Source organism: Pelmatolapia mariae, linkage group LG17, assembly GCF_036321145.2.
Source record: "Pelmatolapia mariae isolate MD_Pm_ZW linkage group LG17, Pm_UMD_F_2, whole genome shotgun sequence".
NCBI lineage: Eukaryota > Metazoa > Chordata > Actinopteri > Cichliformes > Cichlidae > Pelmatolapia > Pelmatolapia mariae.
Window position 1 is genome coordinate 29,973,248 of NC_086242.1, and position 17,123 is coordinate 29,990,370.

At 37.0% G+C, this 17,123-nt stretch overlaps 1 protein-coding gene across 1 annotated transcript; it reads left to right on the plus strand.

Annotated features, from left to right (window-relative positions):
* Window positions 1–2,350: 2,350 nt before the first annotated feature.
* On the plus strand, window positions 2,351–13,711 carry cfh (complement factor H). The gene is made up of 17 exons (XM_063500709.1): window positions 2,351–2,420; window positions 2,537–2,731; window positions 3,002–3,107; window positions 3,214–3,290; window positions 3,413–3,604; window positions 4,484–4,666; window positions 4,811–5,005; window positions 5,132–5,311; window positions 5,883–6,050; window positions 8,172–8,354; window positions 8,696–8,893; window positions 8,989–9,171; window positions 9,570–9,731; window positions 9,940–10,125; window positions 10,573–10,746; window positions 11,707–11,886; window positions 13,425–13,711. Exons 1-17 carry the CDS (start codon window positions 2,351–2,353, stop codon window positions 13,634–13,636), a joined length of 2,844 nt encoding a protein of 947 aa, XP_063356779.1. The 3' UTR covers window positions 13,637–13,711.
* Window positions 13,712–17,123: the final 3,412 nt, after the last annotated feature.

Sequence of the window (17,123 nt, forward strand, 5' to 3'; positions counted from 1 at the left end):
CCTTGAATTGCTAAATAGTGGAGAAAGATGTTTTTGCTTCTGTGTATATTTTTGTTTGGGGTCATCTCTGCTTCCCTTTCTGTAAAACTCACTTGTCCAAACCAAATACTTAATGCCGTGATCCTGCTTTCTGCCATCAGGCACTGGGCAGCCAAACAATCACCAAGAGAAATTACAAAATGGTCCACAAACACTAGAATCAGACTTTAACTGTTAGAACACATTTAGTGACTTCCTCTGTTAGTCTAAACATATTAAATCTATTTTCCACTGCCTATGTAACCACAATGAGAACAAAATGACTACGCAATGGGCTTCACGTACCTGTTATGATCAAACTCTGCATGCTGCTGAGTACACACACTGAGAGACTCCAGTTTTAATTGTGGAGAATCTCTGTAGAAAATTGACTGAAACACTGGAACACTGCAAGTGTGTCTGAGGTTTTTTCACTGTTAAATATGGCACAATTTGCAGTGAATCGAACAGCTTACTGCAATCCTTACTAAATCACATTTTAAGGAAATATTTAAATATGCTCCAACCTCAAATTTTGCACAACAAAAGGTAAAGTTCAAACTTTCTGTGTTTAGGACGTGTTCACAGCTTTTAGTCACTTTTCTTTGTGCCTTTTTAGTAAATCCCAAAAGCACATTTTAAAGCCAAAAGAAATCAGACCAAAGTCCTAGCTTAAGTGTTTATTAAGTGAAAACTGCGTATCTGCGGGTGTGAAATCTAGGTATTTGGTCATTTCTTGCTCCGTTTAATAATCCAGAAGTTCATCTAGCCAAATCAGCCTGTTTGCAGCTGGATTAAAGCAGTTGTTTATCTAAAGATCAGTCAGTCTTTTAACATGCTAAACTTGCACAATGTGCTATTGCGATATGGGGTACTGGTTGCTGAAGGTACCCTTTGCACACCTACGTCAATTGATTTGTCAGGAATGTTTTTCAATAATAGTTAGTTGTAAAACTTTCTTGTAAATGTTATTCCATATTACATTTTAAAAACAAGAATGTTTTCTTTATGACCTCCAGCTGCTTATATTCCAATTCGCAGTCTTTTTCAATCTGATAGAAACCTGGAGAATGAACAAGTTAACATTTCATCATCATATTCTTCACATTTGAAGATAATAATAGTTGATGTGAGCACACAAAATATCTGCTTCTTACAACTTGATTCTTTAAAAGGTTTAATCATTTGACCATCAATCCACATTGCTCTCGCTCTTTCTGCTTCATCAGCAGTGGGGCAGGGAGGTAGTTTGCATAGCAAACAGTACTCGTGATTCTCAGTCAGTAGAAATAGTTTCACAGTGTTGGAGGAAATTAAGCTTTATCCAAAACGTCAGACAGAAATGTTAAAATTCCGATGTTAAGGTATAATAGTCTGCTGGTGAAAAATGGAAAAATACATACTGCATGAGGTGTTTGTTTACTTTCTGACTCACAGATGCCACTTGTGCATTAAAAATCATAACAAAGCTGTACTGTATGGTCCAAGAAATGCATTTGTAGAGTGGCACATGTAATGTATGTTCAGAAGTGAGTAACATGAAGCTATGTAGAGAAATGAGGGCAAATCCAATATTGCTCAACAGCTACATTTTGTTTCAGTAGTTTGCAAAACAAAGTCAGGCTGCCTTTTTTTTCTTGCCAGGTTTTTTGGCAGTTCTCTCCTCCCATACAAAACCAGTTTTTGTGTGCGTGTATTTTTTTTCATAGTTACAACAATTGTATTCATGTGCGCACAAAAATTAGGTTCAGTTCACAGTTTAGTGAGTACAAAATGATGCATTTGATCTGCTTTTGAAGTGAAAAATACAGTTCACTTTGTATTTGTCTTGCCAAGATGCAACATACTTTGTTTGTCTTATTGATTAACGCAAATGATTAACAGGAAAGCAAAAGAAAGTGAATATTCCCGTAAAAGTTTGTTTGTTCTTTGGTTTGTCACTGTACAGTAAACATGGTAACCACGCAAGGCCATGAAATTATTTCGCTGCAAATAAATGCCATTAAAAATTGTGATGAAGATTCTAAAGATCAATTGTGTCATGAAAGTAGCTATATGTAATCACTTCCTGTGTGTGTGTGTGTGTGTGTGTGTGTGTGGGTGGGTGTGTGTGTGTGTGTGTGTGTGTGGGTGGGTGCGGGTGTGTTTTAAGTGTTTGTTTTTTTGTTTTTTCCCAGCGAGCCTAAGATCATATTTGGAGGCAGGGACAGCCTTTTGTAAATCATTGAGCAATCTCTTTTCCCCCCTGTGAAATCCAAGCTCCTCTAGTGTATAACAGTCTTTGAGACTCCAGTGTTTAGTTTGTTTGGTGAATCAGGCTAGTGAAGATAAAATGCATGTAACAACCACAAGCTGTATCCTACTTTTGTGGATGCATACACTGACCTTTGTGAAAAGCCAAGGTAAGACCCAGTACTTCGGGTGATTTCTGTGATCTTCTCATTTTAATTACACGATATTTTGATGTTGAAATAAACACAACAATCATGTATACTGATTTTTATTTACCGCTATCCAGATAATCCAGGTGCGTGTACCCTTGAAGATTTTAAAAAGTACCATCTCTACGATGGCAATTTTGACATAAGTGGTATGCAGGCCAGTTACCCTGGTGGCAGACAAGTGAGAGTGGGCTGCAATGTGGGCTACAGTGGCTTTTTCAAGCTGATCTGTGTAGAGGGAAAATGGCAACACAGAGGCACTAATTGTCAACGTAAGTTAACATTCACTTATGAATATAATCTTTTTCCAGTATAACCAGTTAACACTTGCAGAAATGTCTTGCTGTATTTGCATATGTTTTGCTTACTCGAGCTTGCCTTACCAATGCAGGGTAAACATCATTAGCTTGAGTTATTGCTGTAAAATTCATATCACAGATTGCAATGCTGAACAATATGTAGTGTACTTTTTTTTAAATGTACAACAAATTCCACTTTTCTCTATGTTACTTTTACCCATATTTTGTCTTATTTGCTTTAAGCGAGATCATGTGGTCATCCTGGTGACGCCCAGTTTGCCGATTTTCAACTTAGAAAGGGGAACGATTTTGTCTTTGGCTCAGAAGTTGTATACACCTGCCAAAAAGGGTATAATAATAATTTTAATCATATATTCTTTGTGATTTTATTTGTTTGTTTTGTGTTGCTTAGCCCCATAAATCTCCATGAATTCTCTATTATAAACCTGATTCAGATTTCAAATGGTCAGTCGGACAAACTTCCGACGTTGTATGGCAGAAGGCTGGGATGGTGTTATTCCCGTCTGTGAAGGTAGGAGCTGATATAAATGAAATTACGCAATCAGTAATATACATGTAGAAAGAAATAACAACCTGTGTTTATGTTTTTGTCATGACTTTGAGGGGTTTTTTTCCTAATGTTTTTCACTCCAGCTCAGCAGTGTCCGTCAATTAATGTTCCCAATAATGTGAATGTGATGGGAGATGCAGAAGAAGCAGCCTACGGCAATGTAGTTCAATTTAGCTGCAAGTCCAGCAGTCACATTCTGAAAGGGGCAAGAGAAATTTATTGTGATGAAAATGGAGACTGGAAAGGTTTGGAGGCCGGCAATCCAAAATGCGTCGGTAAAGTAAAGCTTGCTTACTATTGTTACTATTTAATTTGTTCTCGAGTAATTAAGTAGTAACACCCAAACAATCACCAACCACCTGAAAGAGAATAGAGCAGCAACTCTATATTGTATATTTCATTTTGAGCTATATGAAACTATTAATCATATCCCTCAGTAATAAAATGGTGTTAAATGTATCACACTCTGTGCCATATATAATCCTGAACACACACGTCATTAAATTACTCTACTGAGTGTGGCTACAGTTAGCAGTGTTAGCAGCAGTAGCTCTCCTTCCTTGAAGGTTAGTGTGCAATACATACATGTTACATAATCACCTCAGTCAAGTGGTTTACAGCAGAACTGCACCGGTTGTTATGCCTGAAATCTGCTCAGTGTCTGCTAAATTAAAACATCATTTTTTTTATCCCTTGCAGTTTTATTTAGGCCAAAATTTAGAATCAAATAATTATCACTTGCATATAAAATTTGTTTATTTGTACTCAAGGTACAAGAATAGAATATGAAAATAGAATGCATTTAGAACAAAAAAAAAACCCCTTTTTGTACTTAAGTATTAGGTCGTTTGGGGGAATATTTGCCTATTTTGTTAAAATAAAAGTACCACTGCTATGTACATAGTGAGTCAAAAAATATCAGCTTCAAACAAAAACAAAAAACAGGAAAAACATCATAAAATTGGCCTAAAATTATAATTAATAAGAAAACATTACAGCTACTTTGCTTGTTTTGCCAGTAGAATGATCGCTTTCACTTTTCTAATTTATCAAAAATCTTCCTCTCACAACAAGTTAATCAGTAGTTACTGTTTTTGTACCTTTTTATGAGCAGTTGTAGTCGTATTCATGACTTTGACTTTATTCTTCAACAGCTGTAAAATGTGAAGCACCAGTGATTGAAAATGGTTTTGTACTTGAAAATGTCAAAGAGTACAATGAGCATGAAATCCTAAACTTTGAATGCAATCCTCAATATAAACGTGTTCAAGAAATACCTTCAAAGTGCACAAAAGTAGGAATCAAAGCAGAGTGGATCCCTGGACCTGAATGTGAAGGTAAACATAAACAGAATTACATACAGTTTATACATTAAATGCTATTGACTAATGAGAACTGGAGATGGATGTCTGGATGTCATGGTATTGCTCTGTCTTGGTACAACACACTGACTTATGTGCTTCATTTTCCAACATCTGCAGAAATAAAATGTCAGCTGACACTGACACCACTCCCAGGAACCACATATGAACCTGCTCAAAGAAATAGGTTTTTACCTGGTGAAACAGTAAGAGTTACATGTGAGGAGAGATACTGGATTGGGAGAACTCGCACACTCTCAGTTGAGATTACTTGCAAAGCAAATGGAGAGTGGAATGATGGACCAGTATGTAAAGGTATAAAACTACAAAAGCTTTAGACACATATTCTAAGCTCACTGTTCTTTGCCTTTATGTAGTTCAATCAGCCATGAGGATGATGACCAATTTTATAAGGATTATCAAGTCTTTCTTTCTTTCCAGAGGTTACATGCATCCATCCACAAGATAGACGTTTGTCCTCCTGGGATTCTTGGCGTTGGGAGACAAAGAAATTGGGTGATACTGTCAGGTACGCATGTAGATCAGGATACAAGAGGAAAGATGGCGTCACTCAGGCCACATGTACCAGAGATGGGTGGGAACCGAATCCACTTTGTCAAGGTATGGTGAAGTTTAGCTCACTTTTCTTCAAATTCTGATGTGATCACTTTAATCTCATTAATATTAATCCATATTTGAGATAACAGGAGATAAATGCAGAATATCTTTGGGCAAACAGAAGCCTCAAAGGATCATTCAATCACAGAGTAAAAACATGCGAGCCAGCTATATAAATATTAGAGACTCTGTGTGATAGTTCGTAGTGAGAGAAAATGGCAATAACATTCATTTGCATTTCTTATGTATTTGTGTACTAACCAAGCACTAACCAAAAGAGTGCACAAACACTCATTGGATACTATTTGCATCTGTACAGTTTTCAAAAAGCATTTCTACCACCACAACAACTTTCAGCTGGATGTTGAATCCACAAATGAACATTTTTCTTGTCCTTTGACTGAACATATTCAAATATGAAATACAGAACTTTTAAATGGAATCACATTTACACTGGGGAGCTGCTGCTTTTATTTAAATGGATATATGAAAGTATCTGAATGTTTTACATGACAAAATTATCTGAATCAAAGTAAATGCAGAAGCTTAATACATGTGTTTTTGTTCTTTTCAGAGATAAAATGCAAGAGGCAACAGTTTCCTAATGCAGATATTATTGGAATAAATCAGGCTGAATACAGGTACAATGATCGTGTCCAGTATAACTGCAGGAGAGGTTATAAAGGAAGTTTCACTCTAATCTGTGGACAAGATGGCTGGCGTGGGTCTAATGAATGTACAGGTAAGAAAATGCCATAAACGTAAAAGGATAAATATATTAATTTATTTGTGGGCTATTGTTTTTCACGATAAAGATAAATGTTGTAAAGAACTAATGAAAAAAGACAAATGTCTAAACTATGTATATAAAAGGTGAGCATTGCTTTCAGGACTGAAAAGTGAATCTGATATGAAAGTTCAGTCAACATGAATTCTCTCAAATCGGGCAACATGCAAAAAAGAATCTGGTTCTACAGAAGTCTGTTGAAAAACATCTTTAGATCCCTCCATGAGCTCCACAAACTTTATTTTTGTCCAAAATATAAGAGCAACATGCAAACGTTTTGTCACTCATCCAAGTGACTTCTTCAGTCTCAGCTGGCTGCAGGTTTCCCCAAATCTTATAAACAGTACATTTGCATAATGACTGAAACTAGCACCACTGAAGGAACAATGGGCTGGGAGGTCAGTTCCCTGATCATCCTGCTTTTTTCCTGCTTTTTTTGAGAGTTAGTTTTTCTTGTGTTTTGCTTTTAGTTTTGCTTCATTCATCTTTTTTACTATGATTTAAAAGAATCTGAAGTGCATCTCCAAAGTGACACCTGCTGGCAAGTTTGACTATTGCCATATCTTGATAACTCACACGGGCATGTTGTTTTTAACAAAAACTTGTGTCTGAAGTTTTTGTTATGAACCTCCTGCTGTTCTTTATAAGATTTTCACACCAGAACTGTCAGTGAGATTTTTTTTTTGAAAAATTGTTAAGAAGTAGGTCACCTGTAATTAATGAATGTGTTTTTCTAGCATTTATTTTTAAGTTATAAATGTATTCCTTATGGCGGTGCAGTAAATAAGTAACGTAAAATAGTGACCATGAAGTCAGCTGATGTAGCAAATAACATTTTCTATTAAAGTAGAAAAAACAGAGAACAGATAGAATCACAGCTGAAAAAAAGCCTGTTTTATTTTTCTCCTTAAAAGCAGAGGCAGTTTTATTTTAATGAATTTACAGTACATTGTGCCATTCTCTCCTTGCTGATATGAGTGAATGGAGCTCAAACACCAGTCTCTGTCTAACTTTCTATCATCTACATGACAGTAATCATTAAAATAAGATATTTATATACATTTATTTATATATTTATTTATATAATATTTCTTCAACTACCCTTTGGATTGCAGTGTTTAAGTGATTGGATAGTCTATATTGGTCTTTACCATACACAACAAAAATAAGAATAATGAGAGATGAGGTATTGTTTTCTTTTACACATGCCGCTAATATCAAAAATTCTATTATTTGACTTGTGTTTTGCCGTATGGACTGTCTATCAGTTGAAATCAACAGCTCATGTTTTGTTTAGCTCCATCTGCTTCCCTGAGTCTGCATTTTGTGTCCTCGCTCACTAACATCTGACACATCATGGGAAGGCTTTGCGCAACTAAAAGCCTATTCCACAGAGTGGCTGTCCAAAAGTCCAGCACCTGATTTCCTCAATTCTATCATATTTTCAAACTGCTGTTAAAGAAGAAGGGATGCTGCACAGTAGAAAGGATGGCTCTTTCCTTTTCAAGTTCTTTCAGATGTGTCGCTATCGTCAAATATAAAATGACCTTATTTTTTTCCTAAAATGGTACATTTGTTTCCAGTTTATGACATCTGCAAATAATTTCAGTATGTTTTCATTTATCTTTTGTACTGCATCTCAACATTTTTGATATTGGGGTGGTAAATACAAAAGAGAAGTATGTTTGTTAATGCCTACTGAGTTCACTAGTTTGTTGGAGGCGTAGGCCCGGGTAAACCCATCCATTAAGACGGCAGAGGTGAAAGTTCAGTCTCACTTGTGGCTGAGGTTTTTGCTGTTTTGGTAAGAATCTAAAGCTACAGTCTGAAGTCTAATAGTAGTGACAGTCATGAATCAAACGGATGAACATGATCCAAATTTCATTCAAATATCTCATATAAAGACAATCAAAAACCACACGAAATTGAGGATTGCCAAAGTCAGCAGGATTCCCTGCTAGTCATGAATCTATGATTCATCTAATCTATGAATCACACTTACTAGTAAGACAAAAATGTATTTAGAGTACTCTTTGATCATATCTAAATGTAATATCTGTTTTTACTTTTTTATAGCTATAACAACAAGCAGTGACCCTTCTCAGTGTGGCCAAACGAAGTTGCCAAACCTCAAAGTTTGGCCACGCGGTGACAAACTTTACTTCACGTGCGAGGATGGTTACAAACCTCTCAGCAAAGGCTGGTGGGGTGAAGCCACATGTGTGGACGGTGTTTGGTCTGGAGTTGAAAGCTGTATTGGTAATCAAAGTTTCTAATTAAAGTATCTTCTGTTATTAGCATGAAGCAAACACAGTGATTTGTTCAATACCAATGTCAAGATGGGGAGTATAAGATGTTTAGGTAGAAAAAATATATTTTGGAATCTGTTTTAAACATTTTTTAACATTTAAGTTTTATCTGCAGTCATGTTTAAGAAAATTGGAAAATCAGTGTGAAAATATTTTCTGTAATATCTTACAATAAGTGCATTGATACAGAGTTTCTTCCACTGCTTATTCTGATCACGTTTTTAAATGGAGAAATTGATTTCATCTATCTGTAATTTTTTGCCTGATTGTTTGTAATCATATCCACCTTAGAGGAACAAAAGTGTGGAGAAGTTCCTGTGATTCCTAATGGGGAAGCGACACTAGGGAGTACTGAACTACAAGAACAAGGAAAATCCCAAGAAATGATACAGATTACTTGCAATCCACTATACTCTGCTAAGATTGAGGAAATAACTTGTCGTGACGGACGATGGGATTTAAATGGATCGCTTGATGCAATCTGTGAACGTGAGTCAACTTAAGCATTATTTTACACATATTGATAAAGAGATTACAGTGTGTAAATTAATAGTTTACATGTTTGACATGTTCATGTCTTGCAGCTAATCAGACCTGCAGCACTCCACCCAAAGTTGAAAATGCTGTTATTACATCTCCTTATCAGAAGGAATACCCCTCTGGGTTTGAAGTAACTTATCAGTGTCGTGATAAGTACACAATAGAGGGGAACGCCACAATTAAATGCACAGCTGAGAGATGGGAGAAGCTCAATATTCAGTGTATATGTACGTACATAAAAATAAAATATTGCTGTGAATAAGGTTTAAAACTGTTAAACTCTTAAAAGTTAAAAACACTGCTGGCTGTCATTCTGCCTGCTGACATATTTCATCTTTATTCATCTTTCTTTCCCCACCCTTGGTTAAGGGTAGAGAAAGACTTTAGTCCTTTGAGGGACAAAATAATGGAAATAATATAACCCAACATTGTACCAAAGGCACAATCTTTAACTGTCCTTAAATATACTGTTTTGGTTTGGGGTTTTTTGCCTAACAACAGTCTGCACGTGTACCTTGGTTTACACACCTGCCATTATCTTCATTTTCAGCACCAAGACATTGGCCAAATCAGAGCTACAAAGCTTCATGTATATAATATTGGCAATACTATTATGTATTTTCAGTGTACTGTGACCAGCTTATGGATGATTCTCTGGACTTCACAGCAGAGAAAGATAAATACATGACTGGAGAGATCATCCAATATCAGTGTAAGAATAAAGCAGGAATTACTGGCACTGCAACGTGCCAACATGGCAAGTGGGCTAAAACAATAGAATGTGAAGGTAAGGAGAAATTAAAAAATGTAGTTTTCATACAAACATTGGACATTATTTTCATCTTCATTACAGCAATGAGAAACTGAATGCCTATCAATAATAAATATTTAAAGAAAAACTTTCTTAGTTTGAAAATGTAGTAAGTGTCTTACTACTTTGAATCTGATTTGGTTTCATATTTATAATGTAAACCTGATTCTCTTTTTCAAAACAGAGAAATGTAGAGTCCCTGAAACACCACCAGGTCTAACAATCACCACAGATGTAACAGACGATCAAATAAAAAAAGGACAACATCTAACATTTGCTTGTGAAGACAGTACGTACATCATCAAAGGGAATGCAACGCTTGAATGTTTGGAAAATGGACACTGGAGCAATCCTCTTCCCACATGTGAAGGTACATCACTTGTCCTCTTGTGATCTTACTGTTTATCAGTACAAAGGATGGAAAAAGATTGCTATTGCTGTTTTTGGTATTTCTTGGGGTGTCATGTGAATGAGTGTAAGTTACACCCACTTTAAACCCAAAATTAACAATTAACAATAAACAGGATTTCAATCCTTAGTTTTGAGGCAAAAACACATTTCAAGTTATCAGTAAAATGTCCTCTGCCTGATCTGCTCTTCTGCTAATTAGTTTGTGTGAACATTGTTTCTAGTTAATTCTTTGTCACAGATGGCCACAGTGTTAAGGTAAAGTAGAGTGATGCACAGGGTATATGACAAATATTTCACTTGAAATGAAAAATGATGCATGACAGCAGATCAGAGTGAAAATGTGATTATTGTGACAAAATAGTATCTAATGTTGGTTTTTCCTCTGTTATTGCCCACATTTTTGTAGCTGCCAAGGATTGTAGGAGGCCACCACCTCTTTCATATGGACGGGCCAAACAGGACAGGCCGTACAGACACAATGACAAGGTTGAATATGTGTGTGACAGAGACTACGGCATGGAGGGTGGGCCGTTCAAAACATGTGTGGATGGTGATTGGGTTGGAGAGATGAGATGCCACCGTGAGTTACATTTCCCTTTTGTTACACACAAAGTTTTTAAATCTGTTCTAAATAAACAAACAGCCAGTGGAAGGACGCTGGAACCAGTTTGAGAAGTTTATTAAATCTGAGAAGTTGGTTAAGTGTGACGTTGAAAAGTTGTTTTCATTAACACAGACAGTGGCTCAAAACTGTTTGAAATGTGGTGCATTTAAGATAATATCTGAACACACCACAATGTAGACTTCAGGGTTAGTTGCAGTTATATCATTAAATAATAATAATATTAATATGAACAAGAAGAATTAGTTTATATAGAAACCTCTGTAATAACCCACCATCCCCAAACTGTGCTGCAGCTCACCATGACATACTGAGATCATCACGATGGCTTCAGTTTTTAAGTGGATAGGTTTTTACTTTTACTATTCTTCCTAGATACACTATTGCAGTCTACCCAAAGTCATGCTGAGAACGTTATTGTCAGGTTTGTTTTTCCAGGATTTCAGTGTTTTTAAGTGGCTGTCTACAGAAGAACAGGGGCATACAACATGCTTTGGACATGTCAGAGGAAATATGAGAACCTGATGAGCACACCCTAACCACAGAAGAGTTTGAACTTAAAAAATAAATTATTTTTTATAATAAAATAATTTAAGGAATTAAAAGGATAGGATTTGTAAGGTGTGGGAGAGGGCAGTAGATGAATAAATCAGAAAAGAAGACAGCAATGTTTCCTTTATAACACATGAGTTTGATACCTGTACTACACAGTTTATCAATAGTTACAATGAGTCCTATGAGTGATGACAAAGCAGTCTTTAAGGCTGATCTGCAAGACTCGGATTAGGCGATGAATACTTCATCTGAAATGTAAAACGATGTGTGACAGTATATGAAAATAAAAATGTGACTAAATAAAATTATTGTGACTAAATATTGCCTAAACTTTCTTTTTCTCCATTGCTCATGCTTTTGCAGCTGCCCAGGGTTGTGGGAGGCCACCACATCTTTCAGATGGAGACACTAAAACAAGTACCAAATACCAGTACCAACATAATGAACAGGTTGAATATATCTGTCAGCGTTACTACGTCATGGAGGGTGAACCGTTCAAAACTTGTAAAGGTGGTGAATGGACTGGAGAGATTAGATGCCTCCGTAAGTGAAAGTTTTCTTTATATTTTTCATGTTACATTCTGTGAAGAGAAACGTAAAAAGTCCTCTTGGCTTTTGTTTTTTTAATTTTGTTTAATTCCAGAGGTGTGGTCAATATTTACACAAATATACACAACTGTTTGTGAGCCTCTCAAGATGAAAAACTCTGTGTAAAATATGAAATTAAATATGTTACTCACAAACAGCAAATGCATTACTTTTATTAAGCCCTTAAATAAACACTGGAGGTTGCACATCAATCTTGAGTGTTCAATTTAAAATCCACTGTGGTGGTGTACACAGAAAACATTTTAAAAAACATCCAGAAACATTCATTTCTCACAAAAAGACCAGAACCCTTTACTGTTTGGAACTTTGTCAAAAAACTAAGGCTGGATTTTTGAGAACTGAATGTTGTAGATCAAAAACTCACAAAAGCTGTATCTATCAAATATGATACACTAGGCATAGGGCATAGGAGGGGATAAAATGCTTTGGAGCATGTTGTGTTTGACATAAGAAATCAACAGGTACAAAGTCATTTCTTTGGAAATATCCTTTACCCTCAGTGTGTCGATAGTCCAGTCTGAAGTTTACTGAGCATTACTAAGAAATTATTTATTTATTTATCATTTTTATTGTCATTATTTTTTTATTTTATAAAAATATACACATTTACAGATAAGTACACTTCTACAAACATATTTGCTCAGCCACACACATATATACATATCGCTGTTGTGAAAATACTGGGTGAGTACACCTGATCAGAGCCCTACCTGCTCCCTGTACCATATTTTTAGACTGAGTTACTGAGTGACTGAGAGTCACTTTTTAGACTGAGTTATGCTGGGACATTGCTTCAGTTCTTCACTTAGTCTATTCCACAGCTTCATTCCACACGCAGAGATGTAAAACCTTTTTAGTGTTGTATGGATACAGGGATGTTTTAAATTTAATTCCCCAATAATTGTATCCCTGTTCTCTACTGTCAGGAAGTAGGTTGTTTCTTCCTTTATACAAAATTTGCACAGTAAAAAAATGGACCAGATCTGTGAATTTTACTATTTTGAGTTTCAAAGTTTGAATCAAAAATAGAATCAAAATAGACCTTCCAGAGAATCTGTGGCTGCATACTGGCCTAAAAGGAGTCAGTGGGTCTGAAATGTTTCAGAGACTCAGATTGTGGATGGTTTTAGTGAATAAATCAAAAAGCAGCCAGCGAAGGGATGCTGGAGTCAGTGAATGAAAAACTGGTTTACTTATTTGGAGAATGAGTAGGTTTACATTGAAATATGACTTCAGCATCCAAAGTAATCACAGGGAAATTAGACAAAATTAGTAGTAAATGTAATCACCACACAAGAGCAACAGCAACAGTACATCATCTGTGTATCATTCCAGCTTTGGACCACAAAATAAACTTTATTTGTATGACACGTTTTACATCATAGCCACAGAGTCCTTTACAGAACACAATATTCTGCACATCCATGTATTTTACTAACATTAAAAGACTGTTTATCTTTTATGTCTTACAGGACCATGCACTGTGAATAGAGAAGACATGAACACACATAATATTCAGTTCAAATATTCAAGAGATGATAAACTGTATTCAGAACATAATGATAAAATCACATTTGAGTGTACCAGAGGAAGACCTGTTGGGACACTGGGAATGCGTCAGAAGTGTGAACATGGTGTGATACATTTGCCGACTTGCCAGGAACGCTTTTTTGTACAAGACTAGATAAACATGAGGGCGCTAATGTGTGAATAATTGAAGACCAGATTAAAGACTTAGACCAGTGAAGTACCAGTGCTGTTTGTGGTCATTTCAATAAAAGCTAATAAATGCTGACTGAGTCTGTTTTCTGCTTCTACGTGTGTTCTGAGTGAAATCTATCTTGCATAAATCCTCTAAAAAATATACAGAACTTGGCTTTATAATTTAATAAATGTTGCTCAGCAACTGAATTTTGTATACTGATGATCTGATTTAAAGAGTTATCAAATGATCTGTATAAAAACATGACTTGGTTGATGTTTGTTCAGTCATAAAAACCTATTGATCGTTCTGTAGTTTCCATAACTTTTCTCTGGGTCATTGTAAGGAAAATCATTCAGACAAGAAAAAAAAATCCACCTGACATGTGCTTTCCTCTATAATATAAGGTGTGATCTGTTATTGTCTGGTGCTGTAAAATAAAATTCAATTAAATCAATTTCAGGAATTTTAAGTTAACAAGTTTTCTGGTCCAAACAAAGATTTTTTCCTACACTCAAATACAACCCATATGAGTGTTTGCAAAAATAGGCAGACCCAACAAAACCAGTTATCATGAGATGGCTAATAAATAGTACTTCACTTTAAGAGCATTCATGTCAATACAAGCTGTTTGTGTAGTATCTCATGCCCTTTATTCCTCACACACGTCACTGAGATGAGACAGTGTGTCATTTTATGATCAGCGTTTTATTGACAGCACAGTATACTTGAAATGAAAGTCATGACACCGATAATAACTAAAAGAGCCGAGATTGAAAACTTAAAGACAGACGTTCTCTTTATTTTTAGCCTCTCTGTCCGTAACTACCAAAATACCAGTAGCCCCACATCAAAACCTTGATGTGGTGGCCGAATTTGGCCACGATAGGACGTGGTCTCCCGGCCGCAGCCCGAATGGGGCCGAGGCGATGCACCCTATCAAAGACGATGTTCTTCACCGTGTCCTCGGGCAGCTTCAGGTGGGTTTTGATGAAGCTTTTTACCGTGGTCTCCGCGTCCTCTCCAGCGGCTTCTGGAATACCAGAAAATACCAGATTATCACGCATGCTACGAGCTTGTAGATCAATAACTGTTTCTTTTATTTTTTTATTTTCTCTATTTAGCTGAGTAACATTGTCTGTGAGACATTTCACCGACTCCCTTAGCGTGGCATTTTCAGCAGCGAGCGTTTCCACCTGCTGCTGGCTGAACTCCAGGGACTCTCGCAAGGATTTAAATTCCCGGTGAAGAATCTCCACCAAGGACAGCCTTGCATCGAAACTGGACAGTCGTTGGTCGATTGACTCCAGTATGTCGACAATATCTTTGCCGGCTGGCGATGTTGTGCCGGGGGAATCTGCCGGGCGAAGTCTTTTCGACGACGGCGTGTCAGGTTTGGCCGGGGAAGCTGCCCTCTGAGCCTTCTTCATCACGAGATCCTGGAAGTACTGATCAATGTAATCTTGGAGAGCCTCTAAACTCTCCCCGCTGTTCTCCAGGGTGTTGGAGATGATTTAGACAAATGTTGTTAGTTATAAGACAATTGATAAGTGTATTTGGTTATACTGAAGCTGTTAGGAGTTTTCCTGTAAATTCAACTCAGATTGGAATAAATGACACTCAGACAGGTTTTACAAATTAACGTGCACGGGAGAGAACTGGACAGGCGCTGTTCCTTCGCTTGACCTCAGTTGCTCTCGTCCGCTCTCCCGTAACACTGCTCTTTTATTGTGGTTACATGAATATGCATAGGTTCATTAACATATGACATCTTATAGGTATACATGTGAACAAAGAATACCTTGTGTGTGTGTGTGTGTGTGTGTGTGTGTGTGTGTGTGTGGTCATAAAATGACTTCCTGACCCTGCTGGCCTGGAAGTCCAGCAGTTCATCTAAACAAAATGCACTTAGAGTAAAACAGACATAGATACGTTTATCCTACCATAAAACAATAAGACAAGGTACGACCTCTCCCATGCTCCCAGGATGTGGGTGTGAAAGTCAGGGAGCTCTGGAATGCACACAAAGCTTGCACAACGTAACTTCTCTAATGAAAAGAGCAAACACATCTATAAAACCTTAAACAAAATGTACTTCTAAACATAAACATAATAAAATCTTTCAACATTCCCTCCTGTTGTTTGATCTTTTCTCCTATATATATATATATATATACATAGCAGCTCACTAACACTGTATCAGTCTATGGCCACTTGTAAAACAGTTTTAGCCAGGACATCATTAATTAGTGGGTTTTGTGAGTATGTTATATCCAAATGTCTATCTCATTATCATCTTCTTCATTCTGTGGCAGGGTGATGTAAGCATTAATTGAAGCAGTTACCATTTTTGACACCATGTTCTTCAAACAAGGTATGACGCATGAAGTAAAAAGACACAATAACAATAGTAGAACACCAACTAAAACAAGTCCTTTAAACAGCAGGGATTTCCAAAAGCCATTTAACAACCACGTGAGCCAGTCTTCTGTGTTTGTGACGTAGTCTTGTTGTTGTGCATCCCTGAGTTGTCTAAGTATGTTCAGAGCATCAGTCATATTGGATGAGTGTACATTATCTGGAATGTATGTGCAGCATGTGTTGTTAAAGAGTATACAGAGTCCTCCTTTTTGGCAGTTATACTAGAAAAGTACCCAGTTATGAATACCTCACGTCTGACAGTGTCCATGCAGCCATTTTTATACTCAGCGTATGTCAATCACTCTAAATTACTGTAACACGCACGGGTCAACAAATGTATTAGAAATTATCCAATTTCTCATTGATCTCATTCAATGGTAACTGCATCCTACAAGTGAACAAATGAATTGTTAATGGTCAAAAGAGAAATTAACAATTTCAAAAACACTCCAGTTTGTTGGTGCTCCTCTACAAGGCATGTAAAACACCCGTCTCTCTACAGGGTGGTTTTGTAGCGCGTCATAAATGTGTCTTCCAGGTGTTCCCATCACTGTCCATAGGACCAGAGTCCAAATGTATGTAGAATAAACATTCAAACATACCAGTTGAGTTTGTTGTTTGTCAACGTGGATCTCAGCTATCTTGAAAGCTGCAGACCTCTTCAGCACTCTAGTTTTATGGCCTCTGCCAACCCCCATCACCTCACTTCAGGCCTCTGTCCTGTGGGGGATATTTATGACTCCTCCATTGTCCATCCTCTGCAGGAGAAACCTCTGTGGAAAGGATGCTGGATCCAGTTATCTTACTGCTGTTTATGATCCCAGCAGTCTTCAGTGTGTCATTGTATACACAGTATAGTGACACAGCATTAGGTGATGTTCATAGGAAACTGCTGTCATCACCACCATCGCTTCTGGTTCCGTGTTGTTCACAGAATCATGATGCCATCCTCGAAATCCCCCTGCGCTGTCGATTGGAGCTTGGCACGCTCCCCTTATCCTTCAGGTGCCCATCTGTCGTCCACAATCTCCTCTGTTGGTCTCTGGAA

Excerpts from the sequence above, each read along its gene's own strand:
- cfh (XM_063500709.1), top strand. The coding sequence starts at position 2,351 with ATGCATGTAACAACCACAAGCTGTATCCTACTTTTGTGGATGCATACA. Across the intron at positions 3,291-3,412 it reads TGTTATTCCCGTCTGTGAAG|CTCAGCAGTGTCCGTCAATT; the intron begins GTAGGAGCTGAT and ends TTTTCACTCCAG. Across the intron at positions 6,051-8,171 it reads TGGGTCTAATGAATGTACAG|CTATAACAACAAGCAGTGAC; the intron begins GTAAGAAAATGC and ends ACTTTTTTATAG.